At 38.9% G+C, this 19,596-nt stretch overlaps 1 protein-coding gene and 20 non-coding genes across 22 annotated transcripts; all 21 read left to right on the forward strand.

Moving 5' to 3' along the window:
• The first annotated feature begins 2,522 nt into the window (after nt 1–2,522).
• On the forward strand, nt 2,523–2,594 carry trnaq-cug (transfer RNA glutamine (anticodon CUG)). The gene has a single exon. It is a non-coding gene; the product is annotated as a tRNA-Gln (tRNA).
• A 178-nt stretch (nt 2,595–2,772) lies between these two features.
• On the forward strand, nt 2,773–2,844 carry trnaq-cug (transfer RNA glutamine (anticodon CUG)). Its single transcript has one exon. It is a non-coding gene; the product is annotated as a tRNA-Gln (tRNA).
• An 82-nt stretch (nt 2,845–2,926) lies between these two features.
• On the forward strand, nt 2,927–2,998 carry trnaq-cug (transfer RNA glutamine (anticodon CUG)). The gene has a single exon. It is a non-coding gene; the product is annotated as a tRNA-Gln (tRNA).
• A 1,198-nt stretch (nt 2,999–4,196) lies between these two features.
• On the forward strand, nt 4,197–4,268 carry trnaq-cug (transfer RNA glutamine (anticodon CUG)). The gene has a single exon. It is a non-coding gene; the product is annotated as a tRNA-Gln (tRNA).
• A 108-nt stretch (nt 4,269–4,376) lies between these two features.
• Nucleotides 4,377–4,448, forward strand: trnaq-cug (transfer RNA glutamine (anticodon CUG)). Its single transcript has one exon. It is a non-coding gene; the product is annotated as a tRNA-Gln (tRNA).
• An 82-nt stretch (nt 4,449–4,530) lies between these two features.
• On the forward strand, nt 4,531–4,602 carry trnaq-cug (transfer RNA glutamine (anticodon CUG)). Its single transcript has one exon. It is a non-coding gene; the product is annotated as a tRNA-Gln (tRNA).
• An 82-nt stretch (nt 4,603–4,684) lies between these two features.
• trnaq-cug (transfer RNA glutamine (anticodon CUG)) lies at nt 4,685–4,756 on the forward strand. Its single transcript has one exon. It is a non-coding gene; the product is annotated as a tRNA-Gln (tRNA).
• A 70-nt stretch (nt 4,757–4,826) lies between these two features.
• trnaq-cug (transfer RNA glutamine (anticodon CUG)) lies at nt 4,827–4,898 on the forward strand. The gene has a single exon. It is a non-coding gene; the product is annotated as a tRNA-Gln (tRNA).
• A 99-nt stretch (nt 4,899–4,997) lies between these two features.
• On the forward strand, nt 4,998–5,069 carry trnaq-cug (transfer RNA glutamine (anticodon CUG)). The gene has a single exon. It is a non-coding gene; the product is annotated as a tRNA-Gln (tRNA).
• An 82-nt stretch (nt 5,070–5,151) lies between these two features.
• trnaq-cug (transfer RNA glutamine (anticodon CUG)) lies at nt 5,152–5,223 on the forward strand. Its single transcript has one exon. It is a non-coding gene; the product is annotated as a tRNA-Gln (tRNA).
• A 98-nt stretch (nt 5,224–5,321) lies between these two features.
• On the forward strand, nt 5,322–5,393 carry trnaq-cug (transfer RNA glutamine (anticodon CUG)). The gene has a single exon. It is a non-coding gene; the product is annotated as a tRNA-Gln (tRNA).
• Nucleotides 5,394–5,475: 82 nt separating this feature from the next.
• Nucleotides 5,476–5,547, forward strand: trnaq-cug (transfer RNA glutamine (anticodon CUG)). The gene has a single exon. It is a non-coding gene; the product is annotated as a tRNA-Gln (tRNA).
• A 98-nt stretch (nt 5,548–5,645) lies between these two features.
• On the forward strand, nt 5,646–5,717 carry trnaq-uug (transfer RNA glutamine (anticodon UUG)). Its single transcript has one exon. It is a non-coding gene; the product is annotated as a tRNA-Gln (tRNA).
• Nucleotides 5,718–6,522: 805 nt separating this feature from the next.
• On the forward strand, nt 6,523–6,594 carry trnaq-cug (transfer RNA glutamine (anticodon CUG)). Its single transcript has one exon. It is a non-coding gene; the product is annotated as a tRNA-Gln (tRNA).
• A 99-nt stretch (nt 6,595–6,693) lies between these two features.
• Nucleotides 6,694–6,765, forward strand: trnaq-cug (transfer RNA glutamine (anticodon CUG)). The gene has a single exon. It is a non-coding gene; the product is annotated as a tRNA-Gln (tRNA).
• Nucleotides 6,766–6,864: 99 nt separating this feature from the next.
• trnaq-cug (transfer RNA glutamine (anticodon CUG)) lies at nt 6,865–6,936 on the forward strand. Its single transcript has one exon. It is a non-coding gene; the product is annotated as a tRNA-Gln (tRNA).
• Nucleotides 6,937–7,035: 99 nt separating this feature from the next.
• Nucleotides 7,036–7,107, forward strand: trnaq-cug (transfer RNA glutamine (anticodon CUG)). Its single transcript has one exon. It is a non-coding gene; the product is annotated as a tRNA-Gln (tRNA).
• Nucleotides 7,108–7,205: 98 nt separating this feature from the next.
• Nucleotides 7,206–7,278, forward strand: trnaq-uug (transfer RNA glutamine (anticodon UUG)). Its single transcript has one exon. It is a non-coding gene; the product is annotated as a tRNA-Gln (tRNA).
• Nucleotides 7,279–7,360: 82 nt separating this feature from the next.
• trnaq-cug (transfer RNA glutamine (anticodon CUG)) lies at nt 7,361–7,432 on the forward strand. The gene has a single exon. It is a non-coding gene; the product is annotated as a tRNA-Gln (tRNA).
• Nucleotides 7,433–7,531: 99 nt separating this feature from the next.
• On the forward strand, nt 7,532–7,603 carry trnaq-cug (transfer RNA glutamine (anticodon CUG)). Its single transcript has one exon. It is a non-coding gene; the product is annotated as a tRNA-Gln (tRNA).
• Nucleotides 7,604–7,914: 311 nt separating this feature from the next.
• ccdc85a (coiled-coil domain containing 85A) lies at nt 7,915–17,048 on the forward strand. Of its 2 annotated transcripts, none has more exons than XR_013328042.1 (4): nt 7,915–8,452; nt 8,835–9,911; nt 14,873–14,930; nt 15,531–17,048. XR_013328042.1 is itself a non-coding variant. In XM_077729538.1 (4 exons), the coding sequence occupies exons 1-4, from the start codon at nt 8,231–8,233 to the stop codon at nt 15,544–15,546; spliced, it is 1,362 nt and encodes a 453-aa protein (XP_077585664.1). In that variant the 5' UTR covers nt 7,915–8,230; the 3' UTR covers nt 15,547–17,048. The 2 variants fall into 2 exon arrangements, 1 of the variants encoding a protein (XP_077585664.1); XM_077729538.1 differs by having other exon boundaries at nt 8,835–9,900.
• Nucleotides 17,049–19,596: the final 2,548 nt, after the last annotated feature.

Here is a 19,596-nt window from a genome sequence, read left to right on the forward strand (position 1 = left end):
GGTGCAGACCTTCAAAACAAAATGGAAAAAAATATATATAATATAACACTCATTCTAACCAATAACGTGACGACATAGTCATTAAATCTTTACTTCACATGTCAGTTTACCACAGATGTGCCTCAGAACATTCAAATCTCATCCTTTGGCACAGGAATTAATGAAAAAAATGTTGTTATATTTCAGGTTTTTACAATAAAATATATAAAGGAGATTGGGGTTTGTTGTCCCATGGGTTTGTTTTCACACTTGCTATAAAAGAGTAGTGTTGCATGATATTGGTTTTGAAATAATAATAGCATTGCTATGAAAAAAATGCCATCAAACAGTATGAGGACAAACTACAATTTGGCTGACTATTTTGACTAATGGTATTGTGTCATGTTTTCTGTTCTATTTGGAAACGTTTGGAAAGACTGACTCAAGGGCTATAGAATTGGCAATGCATGAGTGAACATTTGAATCAACTAATTTGTACAGAAACACTTCAACAATGATGGATGGATCATGCAAATTACTAAAAATATTAAAGGTGTTGTTATTATTTCGCATTTCACAAATAACATTGATTGGTGACCCTGTAAACATATACTTCCACTCAAAGTCACTTCAGTTGCTTGGGTTAAAAGGGTACACTTCCCTGACCTCAACATCAGAAAGACTCATTTTTGTAAATGGAAAAGGCAGTTAGGCAAAAAGCTGAAGAAGATAAAGGAAGGTCGATGTTTAAAGCACTTGGGACTTGTCATGGTCAGTGAAATTGGACTGTCACGATTGATCTTCAGCTGCAGTGGATAGCACCATGTGACTACACAAAAACATCACATCTCACGCTAAAGCTTTTGCACTAATCCAGTTTCCTCCTGTTCTTGCAGAGGTGTGCAATGCTGTTATAGCAGGAGGGCAGAGGGTGCACAATAGTGATGCTATTCTCATTTCATGTGTTGTTACTACAGCCATTGTTCTGCAAATCATTCCTGGATTTTACCATTACTCTATCATTTATGGACCACTGAAGCTGCTGTCTTTTGCTTTTAGTGTCATGATTTGACTGGAGCAGTAAAAACCCTTATGATCTCTAAAATGCTATCAAAATTCATAAACAGTAAAGATAATTACAGTTCTCTTCCTTTTATTAAAAACTGCAGTTAGCACGATACTGAATGCCACAATTGTGAATAGTGGAGACAGGAAAGGTGGTATTAAACAAATCAGAGCTGTGTGGATGAATAATCCTGCTTTAACAAAACACTGTTAGAAAAGAAGATTACAGTATTTTGTTATGGTTCTTTTTTTGCTTAGTATATTTCCACAGATGTGAACACACATGCATGCAAGGAGATGCAAAAACATATTAAATACCTCTCTCAGAGTATACTTACTGTACATAACTACGGTGTGCAAAATTGTGTGTTAGTAGACTCCGTATTCAACTGTAACAATGAGCGCTACTGCCATCTACAGTAGTGATTGTGGAATAAATCTGTATTCTACTAGAGTCAGAAAAGCAAATTCCGCGTGGACCTAAAATGAGTTTTCGTGCATGTGCATCTGAAACTTTGTGTGATATAATACACACAAAGCTTGACATTTGAGAAAGACAAATATCACGGTGACCAGATGAATACAAGAATGACAGAAGAAAATTATCACAACCAAATAAACTTTACAATAAGGAACAATCCAATACCTCTATAACCTTAGTACAGTACCATGTCATGTCCATTAGTAAAGTAAACAAGAGAGGAAATACAGCATGGCTGACAAATCTGCTTTTCCGCTAGAGCAAGTTGACTAATCCTCCTTCTCCAAGACTGATGTGGGCAAACTAATGCCATATAATCCAGGCAAGTCGACATCTACATTGTGGGCTTGCAATAGAAAGGCAGAAGCATAAACTCCTTAAGGATCACAGTCCTGTGGCATCCACAATGAAAGTTTTGCATTCAAAGATGTATGAATTAAAAAAAAAATCAAGACATAAAAAAACAAGCAATGTGACGTGATCATTTACAGCCATGATGGTCAAGGGTGGCATGTTTGCATGATAAGACATGATAAGTCAACGTGTCTTGACATCTGCAGAAGAGGCTCCACCCAAGCCCTGAGACTGACTCACCGAACGCAGGTTAAGAACCACTGTTCTAAACCAATAAAAGCATATGATCTATACTGTATATGTTAAAACGGGTACATGTTCAAATTGTTTCTCTGGCGTAATGGGCAGCACTCTCGACTTTGAATCCAGTGATTTAGGTTCACCTCTTGGGGGAACCTGAAATCTTTTGTTACCTGCAGCAGCACTTTGTACTAACCAACAAAACCACATGACTCACATTAAGAACACACATGGTTTCTATGGTGGAATGCTTAGAACTCTAGACTTTGAATTCAGTCATCTGAGTTAAAGTTTCAGTGGAACCTCTAACCATTTGCTATCCGGAGCAGGTATTTCAACTTCCCTATGCAGAACCTAATATACAAACCCAAAAAAGAATGTGACCCATAGCTTATGATCAATGGGTTCTGTGGTGTAATGGTCAGCACTCTGGACTCTGAATCCAGTGATCTGAGTTCAAGTCTCAGTAGAACCTCTACTCTTTTTTTCCTGGAGCAGATATTTTCACTCCTCCATGCAGGACCTAATGTCTTAACCAAGTCTCAGTGGAACCTCTACACATTTGTTATCTGGATTGGGTATTAGCTTTTCCATTTGCAGGACCTAATGTATTAACCAATAAATGCATATGATCCACATAGTATACTCGGATGGGTTCTATGGTGTAATGGTCAGCACTCTGGACTCTGAATCCAGTGATCTGAGTTCAAGTCTCAGTAGAACCTCCATTCTTTATTTTCACTCCTCTATGCAGGAGCTAATGTCTTAACCAATAAATTCATATGGTCCACAGAAAACACTGTGGTGGGTTCTATGGTGTAATGGTCAGCACTCTGGACTCTGAATCCAGTGATCTGAGTTCAAGTCTCAGTGGAACCTCTAATTATTTCTTTTTGGGACTAGATATTTCCTCTCCCCGATGGAGTACCTAATGTCCAAATAAAAAAAAGCATATGATCCACACTTCTTGCTCTAATGTTTTCTATGGTGTAATGGTCAGCACTCTGTACTCTCAATCCACTGAGTTGAGTACAACTCTTGGGGGAAACTTGAAGTCTTTTGTTACCTCTGGCTGCACTTTGTACTAACCAATGGAACCATATTACTCACAAAAAAATCACAAATAGGTTCTATCGTGTAATGCTTAGCACTCTGGACAGTGAATTCAGTAACCTGAGTTCAACTCTATCCATTTGTTATCTGGAGCAGATATTACCTCTTCCTTATGCACATCCCTAGAACAAGACAAACAATAAAACAACGGAAGAGAAGCATTTTTTTGTAGTTCAGCTTCAAGTAAAATGCATATATTAAAACTTGGGAAAATGGAGGATTAAAATATACTGGACAAAAAAACTGGGATTGTTCAGTTTGTAGTAATGGTTTCACTGAAAATAAATTTGGTGAAACATGATGAAACCAGGGGACAGAAATATTTTAGTACATTTAAACCCGATGTTATAGCTCTGAATATTTTAAAAAAAAATTTTGACTCTCCTTTCGCTCCACCATCAAAATGGGGCCCCAGGGTGATGGGTCATTGCGTTTTATTTTATAAAACTATACAAACTAGTGATGATTGTATTGTGCATCACGTATTGAAAGAAGGAAAACCATAGCTAAGCTTGTACTGCCATCTAGCGATAATCATTTGTAGTGAAATTGACAATTCAAAATATCCTTTAGGCTTATGCCCCAAAATTATTGAATCTATTTTTCTTCTGATACCAACAAGTGAGCTGTTTGTCTGCATAGACAGACCAGGAAGGAAAAAAAAGAACAATTATTTCCTAAAAATATTTGAGACAGGTAATAAGATTTAAGGAAAACTGTAGTTTTGTTTTTCAGGAAAGTAAGGTTGTTAACCTGAGCCCAAATCCCCTCCAAGTGCTTTTCACCCATTAATACTATGACAGTTTGTATGGAAAACAAATAGTTTACCTACGCTGACATTAATATCTAGGAGAAAATTAAACTATTCAACGACCCTATCATCGAGCAGATATTTCCAATCCCCTATGCAGGACTTCATGTTTTAACCAATAAATGCATAAGACCCATGCCACATATCGACATTGGTTCTATGGTGTAATGGTCAGCACTCTGGACTCTGAATCCAGTGATCTGAGTTCAAGTCTCAGTAGAACCTCTACTCTTTTTTTTTTTTTTTTTTCCTGGAGCAGATATTTCCACTCCTCCATGCAGGACCTAATGTCTTAACCAATAAATGCATATGATCCACAAAGACAATCAGATGGGTTCTATGGTGTAATGGTCAGCACTCTGGACTCTGAATCCAGTGATCTGAGTTCAAGTCTCAGTAGAACCTCCATTCTTTATTTTCACTCCTCTATGCCGGACCTACTGTCTTAACAAATAAATGCATATGATCCACAAAGTGCACTCAGATGGGTTCTATGGTGTAATGGTCAGCACTCTGGACTCTGAATCCAGTGATCTGAGTTCGAGTCTCAGTAGAACCTCCTTTCTTTATTTTCACTCCTCTGTGCAGGCCCTGATGTCTTAACCGATAAATTCATATGATACACAGAACACAGTGTGATGGGTTCTATGGTGTAATGGTCAGCACTCTGGACTCTGAATCCAGCAATCTGAGTTCGAATCTCAGTAGAACCTCCATTCTTTATTTTCACTCCTCTATGCAGGACCTACTGTCTTAACAAATAAATGCATATGATCCATGATGGGTTCTATGGTGTAATGGTCAGCACTCTGGACTCTGACTCCAGTGATCTGAGTTCAATTCTCAGTAGAACCTCAACTCTTTTTTTTCTGGAGCAGATTTTTTTCACTCCTCTATGCAGGACCTAATGTCTTAACAAATAAATGCATATGATCCACAATGTACATTCAGGTGGGTTCTATGGTGTAATGGTCAGCACTCTGGACTCTGAATCCAGTAATCTGAGTTCGAGTCTCAGTAGAACCTCCATTCTTTATTTTCACTCGTCTATGCAGGACCTACTGTCTTAACAAATAAATGCATATGATCCACAAGGTACACTCAGGTGGGTTCTGTGGTGTAATGGTCAGCACTCTGGACTCTGAATCCAGTGATCTGAGTTCAAGTCTCAGTAGAACCTCAACTCTTTGTTTTCTGGAGCAGATTTTTTCACTCCTCTATGCAGGACCTAATGTCTTAACAAATAAATGCATATGATCCACAAAGCACACTAAGATGGGTTCTATGGTGTAATGGTCAGCACTCTGGACTCTGAATCCAGTAATCTGAGTTCGAGTCTCAGTAGAACCTCCATTCTTTATTTTCACTCCTCTATGCAGGACCTACTGTCTTAACAAATAAATGCATATGATCCACAAGGCACACTCAGATGGGTTCTATGGTGTAATGGTCAGCACTCTGGACTCTGAATCCAGTAATCTGAGTTCTAGTCTCAGTAGAACCTCTACTCTTTGTTTTCTGGAGCAGATACTTCCATTCCTCTATGCAGGACCTAATGTCTTAACCAATAAATGCATATGATCCACAAAGCACACTAAGATGGGTTCTATGGTGTAATGGTCAGCACTCTGGACTTTGAATCCAGTGATCTGGGTTCAAGTCTCAGTAGAACCTCTACTCTTTTGTGTTCTGGGGCAGATATTTGCACTCTCCTATGCAGAACCAAATACCTTAACCAATAAAATGTATGACCCAGAGTACATGCACAACGAGTCTCTCTGAAAATAAATTTAGTGAAACATGATGAACTTAGGGGATAGAAATATTTTAGTTCATTAAAACCCGATGTTATAGCTCTGCATGTTTTAAAATAGTTTTTGGCTCTCCTTTGGCTCCACCATCAAACTGAGGCCCCTGGGTTGATGGGTGTGGCGTCACCCTCATCACTCTAAGGAACTATGCCCCTGTCGGCATTGCGTTTTATTTTTAAAACTCTACACACTATTGATTATTGTATTGTACAACACAAAGAAGGAAAACCATAGCTAAGCCTGTACTACCATCTAGTGTTAAACATTTGCAGTTAATGGACAGCTAAATCATCATTTATGTTTATGACGCCAAATTATTAAATCCAATTTTTTTCATACCTACAAGTGAGCTGTTTGTCTGCACAGATGGGCCGAGAAGGAAAAAAAAACAATTATTTCATAAAAATATTTGAGACAGGTAAAAGGATTTAAGGACAACTGTAGTTTTGTTATTTCAGGTAAGTACGGTTGTAAGATAATACCAAGTGCTTTTCACCCATTAATAATATGAAAGTTTGTATAGGAAATAAATAGTTTACCTACGCTCACACTAGAGCAAATTTGAGTGTTCAACGACCCTTCGATGCATCTCTTTGGAATGCGGCAGGCAACGAGAGCAGCCGTAGAAAACCCATATAACGCATATGACCCACAGACATCCTCAGACGGGTTCTATGGTGTAATGGTCAGCACTCTGGACTCTGAATCCAGTGATCTGAGTTCAACTCTCAGTGGAACCTCTATTCTTTAGTTATCTGGAGCAGATATTTCCTCTCCTCCATGAAGGCCCTAATGTCTTAACCAATAAATGCATATGATCCACATAGTATGCTCAGATGGGTTCTATGGTGTAATGGTCAGCACTCTGGACTCTGAATCCAGTGATCTGAGTTCAAGTCTCAGTAGAACCTCTACTCTTTTGTTTTCTGAAGCAGATAGTTCCACTCCACAATGCAGGACCTAATGTCTTAACTAATAAATCCAAAGAATCCACATGGTACACTCAAATGGGTTCTATGGTGTAATGGTCAGCACTCTGGACTCTGAATCCAGTGATCTGAGTTCAAGTCTCAGTAGAACCTCTACTCTTTTGTTTTCTGAAGCAGATAGTCCCACTCCACAATGCAGGACCTAAAGTCTTAACAAATAAATCCAAAGAATCCACATGATACACTCAGGTGGGTTCTATGGTGTAATGGTCAGCACTCTGGACTCTGAATCCAGTAATCTGAGTTCAAGTCTCAGTAGAACCTTGACTCTTTGTTTTCTGGAGCAGATACTTCCATTCCTCTATGCAGGACCTAATGTCTTAACCAATAAATGCATGTGATCCACACAGCACACTGAGATGGGTTCTATGGTGTAATGGTCAGCACTCTGGACTTTGAATCCAGTGATCTGAGTTCAAGTCTCAGAAAGAACCTCCTTTATTTATTTTCACTCCTCTATGCAGGACCTAATGTCTTAACCGATAAATTCATATGATCCACAGAACACACTGTGATGGGTTTTATGGTGTAATGGTCAGCACTCTGGACTCTGAATCCAGGAATCTGAGTTCAAGTCTCAGTAGAACCTCTACTCTTTTGTTTTATGAAGCAGATAGTTCCTGTCCACTATGCAGGACCTAATGTCTTAGCAAATAAATCCAAATAATCCACATTGTACACTCAGATAGGTTCTATGGTGTAATGGTCAGCACTCTGGACTCTGAATCCAGTGATCTGAGTTCAAATCTCAGTAGAACCACTACTTGTTTGTTTTCTGGAGTGGATACTGGCTTTTCAATTTGTAGGAGCACTGACCCAAGATCCCTAAATCTATTGATGACTATTATTTATGTCTGCACTTCTTGGTGAATGTTTAAATCTCATTGCACAAGTATAAAGACAATAAAGGCATTCAAATCAATTCAAGTGGACTACATAAGTGTATACTAATTGCACAGTTCTAAATCGGACACCAGGTGGCACACAAAGCTATATCCCCGTAGAAGGGCATGCAGTGACATCCCAACATGCACACGCCGGCTCTTCCTGACTCTCTTTGCACCTGCAGCATCCCCCTTCGGTCCCTCCTCTTCCCTGCGCAACGGTGGTGGGCAACGAGCGGAGGATGGTAGACGCATGGCGGCCTCAAGCACCGGGAGAGAGACCGACCGGCACATATCGTCAAGCCGCTCATTGTCTCCCACAGCTACGGAGATAATCCGGGTATCATAGGCTATCAAAAGAGCGCCTCAAATGACAGCAATTCCGATACATCAGAAAGGGTGGTCTGGGGAACCTGAACGGGACTGGATAAGATCAGTGCTTTCTCGGTCTTACAATTTCTTTTGGACACTACTTTTGGGTGTCCCTAGTGGAGTTTGAAAGGATGGAGAAAAGCGCAAGAGACAAAGCACAGAAAAGGACAGAGAGTCACGACATCTCCAAGGTACCCGATGAGGAGCTGCTTCAGTGGGGTAAAGACGAGCTGGTAAGACAGTTGCGGAAGACCGAGACGGAGAAGAGGGGTGTCATCGTGGAGCACGGGAACCTGATGCGGGAAGTCAATAGGAGGCTACAGCAACACCTTAATGAGATCCGGGGTTTAAAGGTGAGGTGGGCTCAGAGTTGAGCAGGGAAAGCTTTGGAAGAATCCCCAGGAAAAATGTATATATATTTTTAAAATTGACTAATAAACATTAGACTGTACAAATACATATAGGCAGCACTTTCTTGGAAATCCTGCCGTGTTACATTTGCTTTTGACTTATGAGTTGTGATGATGATGCTATCTGATAATTGGTATGTGAACTTATGAACTGTAACTGCATGTGATTCCATAGATGAATGATTACAGACTACCATGTTTCCCAGAGCTAAATTACACTCATTAAACTTCATTTTAAGCAAAGAAGAAAACCACTTAAGAAATTATTATTCCTAATGCTTTACTGCAGTGTATGAGCTCTTCTCTTTTGTACCTTAAAAACTAGGACGTGAATCAGAAATTGCAAGAAGATAACCAAGAGCTCCGGGACCTGTGCTGCTTCTTGGACGATGACCGTCAGAAAGGGAAAAGAATGACGCGAGAGTGGCAGCGCTTGGGCCGTTACAGTAGCGGCCTGATGAGAAAAGAGGTGGCTATATACCTGCAGAAGCTAAAAGAGTTAGAGCAGCGGCAGAGTGATGTTATACGAGATAATTTGGAGCTGAAAGAGGTGTGCCTCATGCTGGAGGAGGAAAGGGCATCTGCTCTTGTATTAGGGAGAAGTGGCAGTGGTCAAGAGGTGCCTGGCTGCAGGACTTCCATTGACAGCCAGAACAGCTTGTCTCAGCTGGGGGGAGGTTTATGTGCCCCTGGCCTTCTGCGTGATGTTGGTGACGGTAGTAGCACCTCCAGTGCAGGAAGCACAGACAGCCCTGATAACACTCAGCACAAAACCTCACCTTTAGGTTCATCTGCTAGCCGTGGATCAAGATATGCTACCTTGGAACCACCAACCCGAATGGGAGATGCGTGCGATCCCACAGGCAGGAGACATAGCTCCACCCCAGAATATCATACCTTCCCCCAGCCGTGCCGCCCACGAGGGGGGTCCCTTACCAACTTGGAACCACAAGGATGTGGAGGACACAGCCCCGAAAGACAGAACAAGTCTCCCCACAGGCAACCCCGCGAATCATATCGCCAAGCCTGCAGCTCTGACCTACTTGCCCAGAAGCAGTTATTAATTTTAGGACACGTATCACCAGGTTGTGGGAAGGGCATAGCCAAGTCCAGCCCAGAATTGAGTCAAAAACACCGTCCAGAAAAGGCCATGGGAGCAAGCTGTGGGAGCCTTGAGGCCAAGAAAGTGCTAGGAACACCTGAGCATCTTCGGAAAGCACGAGTAATTGTTGGGAGTCCAGAATCTATACGACACCACCATCACTATCCAATTGGGCCAGGGTTGGATTATAGCAAGGGGGGCAGGAGTGGAGGCTCCCCAAACCGGGACATGGTTCACAGGAGAGCTCCTGGAGAGGAACTGACACACCACCAACAGAGTCTGTACAACGGTAGGCACAGGGTAATGTTCATTTGTATTTAAATTCACATTGATTACTTGCATGTGTTATTAAATAATCTATGGTTAGTGCTACTTATGATCAAAAAATACTGTACTTACCTTTTATTATGTATTTCATTTGGAGGCAGGCAATTCTGGTTGCAATCTTTTAAATTCTGCAGAGGCCCTATGTACTGTTTGTGTGGATAACCCTGAAAAAGAAGAGTAAAAATAGTTTACATGCTGTTTTTTTAGCAATGCTTTTGTAAACAGAAACAAATAAGAACTGAAGGTTGTCGGAGCGAATTAAGAGCGTTTTGATTAAATGAGGCGTTCATGCCGCGATAATACCATTTTGATTGCAGATTCACGGTTGGTAAACATGCCTTTTTGCACAATTAACATACATAAAAGCGTCTTAATAACATATTAAATAGTGTTCAACAATACTGTGGTATTTCCCCTGGTGCCAAGTGTCCAATCTATTGAAGCGGATGGCAGCACGTGAATAAACATTCATAGATTTATTAAAATTTCTACAATGTATGTGACATGCTTTTGTCAAAATTCCCCACAAAAAAATCATACATTTTACCCTCTTTTTGTATTCCTACCATGTTCAGACTGTTTTGAGATTGAATTTCTGTCTCATAAAAGTAGGCCACAGTTCACCTTGGTCACCTTCACTGCACTTCCAACTATGAGATGACTTTGTTACCATGACGACCAAAGAGCAGATACCAGTGATATGAGTGGCTATTTGCTGATGCTGCCTGGATTGTGAATAAAAATACCTACAAATTGCCTGAAAATTGAATTAGTTTAAGAAATTCAGAGGTTTTTATGCACCAGAGCTTCATTTGAACTATGTTCTCATTTGCTTTTCTGGCAGACTGTTCTGGTTGTCAGATCACAGCTTCATTGCTCTTTAATTAAGGTGACTTTGAGTCCAACACCCAGCTTCACAGAGACTGTCATTTGCTTTGGTCCAGCTGCCATACTACTTAATCAATTCTATCTACCTTTTTTTTGAACCGTTACATAAAGTTTCTTTTCATTTAAGTAGGTTCTGCAGAATTTGTGTAAGGACGATTCAATTTGTCACCCAAGAGTTACCTCATGTATATTTTTGGTCACTTCCTATATTTCGGGTTACTTCCTTAGTTCATTGGCAGCCATTGACGGCATTACATGTCTAATCCATTATTTTCCCCGAAATAGGATATAGAATAAAATAGAGGTCTAGCGCCATCAAGGGCGTATAAAATTTAGCATTCACAGCCACTCCTCCTAGTTTAAATAAAATGACTTTACTGACAGCTTAGACTGAAAATGAATAAATTGTTAGGTTGGGCAAAAGTATAGACCAAAGTGAAGAAAGTATTCCCCCCAGTACTAACACTTGTTAACAACCATGCATATGTAGACAGACTTTTTCTGTTTTAACAGTTATACCATAATATATTTCTTCAGTCATTTGTTGAAGGAGGTCATTGAGTATTCAGTTTCATTAAATTGACTGCTGATCGCATTACATCATCATTGCAGTTCTAAAAATTTCAGAAAACAAAGGAGGATTTTTGATGCTTAAATCGCACCTATCGTTGTCAGTTTGATAGATGATTTAGGAAATGAGAATGACCGCTTTGCTGTCATTCATCTGCTAATGGGGCCAGGCTCAGTTCCATGCTATCTTGATAAGATGATATCTGTTTCCTTTTTTTTATAGACACGAACACACGCACCAAAATCTCTGTGCAGTTGTCAAAGTATGTGCGAATTGTTTGGCATATGTGAGAGGAGTGTGTGCACTGGTGTTATTTTTAGCGTCAGGTGTTAGGGATGGATACCTTTCACATTGGGGTCTTTCCAGAAAGAAACTCTTTTAAAAGAGTGAAAGAGCCTTTAAGCCAACAAACGTGCACTAACTATGTTGCAATGAGTGCAATATGTGTCTCGTTTGGAAAAAAGGGGCCCAGCTTTTAAGGGATGCTTATAATGAGATTTATTTATCTGTTATTGTGAAAGGAGAGAGGTATTTTTATTTTTTGCACAGGTTCAGAAAAAGATATGTGCGTTGGGGAGGAAGAGCAGTGCATAAATTGATAATATGTCATTGAAATCGCTGGAGTGGGTTCAGGTCTCAAATTTTGCAGTAGCAAGCAGGTTAGTTATAACCCAGTACAGTCAGCAGTGGTTGCAGCCACTGCTGCAGCAGTCAGCTGGAAAGTAGTTTTCGGCATCAGTCTCATGACGGGTGGAGTTTATTAACCAAAAGGGGAATTCAAAATATCTTATTTAATTTTTCAGTGCCACTGTTGATGTTAGCTGTTCAGGCATGCTCTTTTCATCATTCTGATGTGAATTTAAGTGACTTTATTGCTAGTTTCTTTCCAGTAGAAGGCGAATCCATTTGAAGTGGCAGCCAATGAAACTTAATTAATTCGATGCCATCCCTTCCACTTCAAATGGATTGGTCGTCTAGTGGCATCAATGGCTGCCAATGTGTTGAGGGGCTTTGACATGTTTATAAAATCAGTAAATACTACTGTTATTTTATGCTTTTCAAATTATTTTTAACAGTACAATTCTGGCAAATACACTCGTAGTGAACATACAGAAACAGACAATTACTGGCCAATCACAATTGCACAGCCACTGAATAAGTTTTGATCCCAAACTTCCTCAAATTATGATTTTTCCCAACCATTGCAGCTTCTAGTACTGTTTTAGTTTACATTGTTGCACATATGCAAATCATCTCCTTTGCGTGGAAAGTGCTTTATAGCGGCAATCGGTGTTGACACCAGTGTTTAATTAGTCCTACCATAATAAAAATGCAGCATTTCAATTAGGCTGCATGGAACTTGGTTGTTATGGATTGAATGAGTGTAAACAAAATTAAGAGCTCCATGCGGTTTGGGCCAAAAGTTAGTGAGGCTTGTGAATATTTAGCTGTAGAGTCATACATCAGCGACCTGGAAGCTTGCTGGATAATAACATGGTAGATTACAATGATAAAAATATATGAACATCAACATTCTATCCGTTACAGCAAAGCCTGAGGTTAGCAAATGTCTAGTGGTTTTTGTAGACTTATTAAGCTTTGTCTGGGATATTTTTTTTGAGAGAGCATGCGATTGTAATATACTTTTGTGTGCGCACGCGTGTGTGTATAATCAGATGTCCCGTGTTAAGTACTGTCCTGCTAACTAGGCCAACAGCTGCTTTCATGGTCATTTATCTCCAGTCAGCTTTGATGCCCTCTTTTTTGTCCTCACATTTCAACAAAGACGCGCATTGCAAAATTAATGGTAGTGCACAAAGACCATTAACCCTTAACAGCGCTGTCATATAACTCACAGGCTGCCATTGACAGTGGAGGACGTCCATTCAGATGGTGCTTTTAATTTTCGTCTATGCAATTTGTGATTTAATAAATTTGCTACCCCCTAAATAAATGCCATTCTGTGGCATTATAATGCCGTTGGGGGTGGAATTATTTCAAATCCAACATTGCGGCCTAAATGTGATGTAAACCTCTTTAGGTTTTTTTTTTATTACCAAAAATAATCACATTCCCGATATATGCATTAAGGTGCTGTAATACTATTAAACATGAATAAGATATATGATTTTGTGTTCAAATTGTATAGCCTATTGTTATTCACTTCTAGTGTGGAGTTTATCAAAGTCAAATTGTGGAAATACTTTCATGTGAATGTGTGTGCGCATGAATGATAAATAGCCCCCGTCAAATCCATTTCTTCTTTTTGCTGTGTCTTTAAAATAAAAATGCAGAAGCCTTGGATGAGAACAGAAAAATTGTGCACCTTCATAGACACTCTCTTCCTTCATCCATCCACCCTTGTCCATCATACTCGCTGACATGCACAGTGAGTGAAGTGAACCAGAGGACACAGCTGTGTATCAGCCCAGAGGCTTGTCTTTCAGTTTGTATGTATGTGTGTTTCACTCTGCTAGCCAGGGCCGTTGGGATGTTGCTCTGAGGTGCAAGCAGGTCACTGTATAAATGAGGGGATATTGAGTTTAGCAAATGCAAAGGAGTGATGTTTTGGAGCTGTACACAATGCAAGGAATTTGCATTACATGATGGCCATTCTCAGATACACACGCAAGGTCTCGTCTGCTTGGTGACAGAAACTCTGAGTGGATGAAATGTGCATAGATGGCTCGAGATGCCCGTTAAGTTGTCACATGGTGGAGTTCACACGAGTGTTGAGATGAACAGACAATCTAATAATAGCTTGCTTATTGTTTTTGTTCTGGAATTAGAAACATGTTTGATGTCCTTCTATGTTTTATACATTTGTGGAAGAGTTCTCGGAATTTTAACTGAATTTGTTTGTTTCTAGAGACGATGCTATAAATGTGACGATTCAAATTGATTGGATGTCTACCGATGTCAATGGCACTGAAACATGACATGACAACAAAATCTGGCAACTAGCATGATAAAATGAACTGTCAGTCAGTCAAAGTTTAGTTACATAGTTCACTATTTTACAACATTATATTGTTTAGTCGTTAGATGAAAAACACATTTCAACATTCCTAATTTACAGCAACGCTGCACTCGTTCCTAATGAGATCTGAATTTCGTTAAAAAATATATGTTTATAGTCATTAAAGATTGAGGCAGACTGACACTGACTGTCACCAAAGGAAGAGACAGGAAAAGATGACTGGGAGAGAAAACCATTACTAACTGTCCAACTTTGACAGGAATCAAGAGCAATAGACAGAAGAAGACATTATTTCATATGAACATCTGGAGTTACATGCACTTTCAAGGTGCACCACATATCTTTGACAAGGTTGAAATTTGGTCATTAGAAACCATTTTTTTGCATCCCTACTGCAGTGGTTGACATTTATGCAAATACTTCTGCAGTCTGTACGGACTCATGAATAAAGTGCCATCAATGCTTTCATTGATAATCTGATTTTTTTCTTCCTAGTTCTGATATCTGCTGGCTGCTGCACCAACCCGTGCCAGAGTGTAAAGCTTTGGGATAGGTGAGCTTCTTGCATGTAGAAAAAGATGTCATGCCTTTTAAGCATTACACCATTACATATTTTGGAGTATCAAAGTATACCATTACAGTCCAAATGCAATATTCACATTGGGTAACACTATGTTTTTTTAATGGTTATCTTTAAATGGCAGGTACTATGTTAGTGTAATTTTGGTCTTTTTACACAATTTTTAAAAATGCATTTGTAGATTGTAGACAATCTATTCACACACAAAACAAAGGTGGGGTCAGCTTGCTTCTCACTGGATTAATACTTTGTCGTCTATCTGTCAATATAAAATATCGAGCTTTCTAACCTCCATGTTTAATGCCACTAAATACCCATACCCCGGTGTATTTGCGTGTACGTGATAGGTTACCCTGGTGTGACCCTGGTTTTAATGTACTGACTGCTAGTGAGTGATGGTGGCGGTTAATATTTAATGACAAAGTAGCTCGTAGTGGCGGAATAAATCAGCCTCCATCTTAACCACAGGAGTAAGGATCCTTGCATTCTGCTGACCACACACGATTGCTCACAGCCCATACATTCCTTGCATAAATATGCAGTAATTGCACGCTTTCCCTTTGTGTCTTACAGCTTTGACGGTTCCTGACCACACATGCCTCGTGATCAGATGCTGCTTAACTACAGTCACTCCAGAGAGAGAATGTTGTTAGCACATGTATGGATGGAAGGAGACCTGGATCAATACAAAACTGAAAGAAGTTGAAAGAACTGTTGCCCTATCGGCTGCTGCTGTGCATTTCTGTAGACCACCACAAAAGACTTATAAATCACTTCTTTTTTTCTATGTATTGTGAAACACCCACATCTAATTCTCATTCTAAAAGAGTCCTATATAGTTGTAAAAAGAGCATTGTATGTAATCTACCAATGGGAAACACGGAATCCCACAGTAGAAAAGCTAACATGACAATACAAAGTGCATTCAATGTCAATAGTGCTGCTAGTAATAATCACAATGAATAAGAAAATTTGCAATGGCAGTACTTTTTAATGCCATAGTCAGGGTAGTGGTCCACATTATCTACTGTATATATTTGGGATGTATTGATATTTGAATTTTATGGATCAATATTATCATAGTGTCGATCTCATGGCACAATTTTTTTTTTGCGATATTGTAGTAAAGCTCCAACTATTGCTGTAATGTTGACAGGAAATCTGCAGCAATGCAGTGGCAAAATATTCTTTTTCTGCTATTAGAGTGTCTGTGGAGAGGCTCTGTTACATTATCTATGGGTTTTTGTGAACAAGTCGTTTTTATATCTCCATGCATTCAGTTTCAATTTGTCTAATGTTAACATTCGTTTGCCACCCAAATGCTGTGCCAAAATGCTATTTTAGCTGCATCAGAACACTGTTGTGGCCTTGTTAAGCACATACTTAATAAGCCATAATGAACCTCAAATTGAATTCTATACCAAAACAAGACAGTCCAAATCAATATTGCAACACCTCTATTATATATGTAAACATAAATGCTTAAATTAAATTTAGGTTGTACTACCTCACCTATTGTCTGACATTAGTGGAGCAGAAATGAATGGGATTTTTAAATGCAGTACTTGAATGATTTATGTTATGAATTATGTGTCAAAACTACTGTCATAAATTTCATGTAAACTTAACATTTTATAGGGGGTTGATAGCTTGACATTAGTGAGAGGATAGGTTGAGATATACAGTTGTTTGCAATGAATTATTCTTTCTAGCTTGGGGATGAAAGTGTATAGGCCGATTGAATATGATATAAATATATAAATTTAAGCTTCAGAGAAATAAATCACCATTATTAAAATTATTTGAAGGCATGTGAGGATTTGAAGGGAAGCTCAGGTCCTGCAAGACTATTTTATTATGAGTTCATTTTCTTTCTTGCCTTGCACATTACAAAATGTGCAAAAAGCAAATATAATTATGTCATATTCATCCACTAGTAGTTTGCAATCTTGTGTTCCTTTTTCAAAACAACAAGGAATAATATGTGCTTTCGATTCGGTTCATAATATAATTTACCAATATTACTGTCAACTGTAACATTTTATAAATATATATACGAAAAATATTATTTTTGACTTTCAATTATATGATGTTGCTATAACTAATATATCTAAAATTGTACGTAGAAAATAAAGTGACTTTAGATAAAACACCCTTCATTGTTTAGTGTGTGATTTTTGAAAAGACTACTGTATTGTATTACCCTCAATCATATCTATTTGGAATGGAAATTATGAATGATTATTGCTCATATAAGAATTGAAATGACATAAAATTAACAAACAATAGTAACATTGCTGCAAAAAAACAACAAACAGTGCACCCAACAAGATGATGCTTCCAAAATGCTGTCTGAGATTCTATTCTGCCTGCAGCTGATGTGTGGGTGGGAAATGGTGGTTTTCAAGCAACAGCTTTTATGACCAGAGGATGTTTTGCACCACACGACTGTTGTACATATGTACTGTTGAACAGATGAAATTTCCACCGCTCTCATTAGAAATCTACAAAGGTACTCCGATCTCAGCCGAGATGAAAACATTGGGACCGCTACCTCAACACAAAAGGACACAAGGACGATAGCAGCTTTGATCATTTGCTGCACATAAATTATAAAACCAGCTTTGATAAAAATGAATATATAAAATATAACTGCAAAATAAGCAAAACTAACACGTTCAATAAAGCGCAATTCTGAATATAATACATCATTACATATGCTAGCATCACTTCCAGTTACTGACTCTGGTTTCCAAAACGGCTACAAATTGTGAAATTTTATACACATTTTTATTTTGAAATGAAGCCATAATTCTTTGTCAACAAAAACCCACTTATAACTTATATTGATTATAGTCTACATAACCAGAACCATTTGATTGTAGACCTTGTTCATTTCAATTGGACACATGGAAATGAGATTCACCAGGTGATGGATGAGCCTGAGCGCCACACTATTTAAGCAGACTGAATGAAGGCCCATGTGACCACCTTCCATGACTCCTTTTTGGCACTACAACTATTGCAATGCCATCTCTAAGTGATTGGCCATCCCATTGGTATAATAGTGTAACACGGTGGTCGTGTTTGCTTCCAAGTCACTTCAAAAAAGTGCAGATGAATTTGGACTTTGCCACATCAATTTAAGAAGTGCACACCTCTTTCGCTACTTCAAGGTCAGATTGAATAATATCCCTTCTGTTCATCCAGAAGTTGGTTATAGAGAGCTTTAATTTATTCATTTACTACTGTAACCTCTACAGCTGCTTATATTTATACTTTTGAATTGATGGACCCCCTGTTGTTATTATTAGCTTTATAAGTCGTAAGGCAATGATTTAGAAAACTCCTTAGTTTTAGAGTGAAGGAATTTAATCATTCAGAAATTAAGTATTTATGTTCTACACTGTGCACTGGATTTAGGAATGTCTGTGACGTTGTTATTTTGTCACAGGCACTAAAATGCTGTTTAAATGTTTCCTGCCTTTTTCGTATGATTTGATGACGACAAGCAATATGGAAAATTTAGGAAGGCATGTTATAAAAGAGATCTAAAATCAGTTTCAAAAGTCAAAAGTCAATTCCCAATGTGGAAATGTCATTGCAAGTGGCAGATTAAAAGAGGAAATTACAATGTGAATAGAATTAGTAAAAGAGAGTGCATGGCTCAGCACTTTCTCTTCTCATTAGAAGTCGCAGTGTGTATGCAGTGCAGTGAAAATGTTTAGGAAACTTTTCCTCTCTTCTTCTGGCCAAGTTGATTCTCCAGATACAGAACTTCAGTTGTAATGTATTGTACTGATGTTTAACATCGTTGGCACTAACATGAAAATGTCAATAGCTTTTGAATTCAGTTTCAGGAATTGTGTTAGTGGCTAGAATGGTATTGATAAAGCAAAGCAACGTTCACACTGCAGGTTAATTCTATTTTTTTTGCCCATTTGCAACATGTATGTAAAACTAACCTTCGGCATGGTGCACGAGTGGTTAGTTAGTTCTGGATTCGATCTCAGGTCCGGGCCTTCCTGTGTGGCGTTTGCATGTTCTTCCCGGGCTTGCAGGGATTTTCCATAGGTACTATGGCTTCCTCCATCATCCTTAAAACCTGCAGGGTAGGTGGGACCCTTGTAAAGCTAATAATACAGAAAATGAATGAATAACTGACCTTCAAAAGCAGGATTTGGAGGTTAGTACACAGGTGTTACAGGGACCAGGTTAATTGCTGGTGGGTGGAGCCTTCTATGCACACCTGTAGACAAAGATTATCAGGATATTATTTAGGTGGAATATAAGATGGACAGGTTTATTTGTTTGTTCACTGCTTTAGACTTACTATCCAGAACAAATCATTGCTATTTCGGTAATAGGTTTTATTTGGGGACTTTTGTTGTTGCAGTGCTTGAAGTGAGAAACCTATATAGTTTTGTCTGGTTATCTCAGCTGGGCCAGTCTTTGAAACTTTTAACTCAATACTGTTTTACAAACCGCAGATGTAAATGTTCTTCATGGGACGCTTCACTTGCTGGATACCGCTGACACAATAGAAGTCTAATTTATTTGCCGTGGGAGGGTTGTCAGCGAGTTAACAAAACTGGTTGCCCACTCGTGATAAACTTTGTTCAATCCACAGCTGATGAAT

The sequence above is a fragment of the Stigmatopora nigra genome, chromosome 12 (assembly GCF_051989575.1).
Source record: "Stigmatopora nigra isolate UIUO_SnigA chromosome 12, RoL_Snig_1.1, whole genome shotgun sequence".
Taxonomy (NCBI): Eukaryota; Metazoa; Chordata; class Actinopteri; order Syngnathiformes; family Syngnathidae; genus Stigmatopora; species Stigmatopora nigra.

Coding starts and splice junctions, on each gene's coding strand:
- ccdc85a (XM_077729538.1), top strand. CDS start 8,231: ATGGAGAAAAGCGCAAGAGACAAAGCACAGAAAAGGACAGAGAGTCAC. Junction 8,453..8,834: donor ATGAGATCCGGGGTTTAAAG/GTGAGGTGGGCT, acceptor CTTAAAAACTAG/GACGTGAATCAGAAATTGCA. Junction 9,901..14,872: donor CCAACAGAGTCTGTACAACG/GTAGGCACAGGG, acceptor TTTTCTTCCTAG/TTCTGATATCTGCTGGCTGC.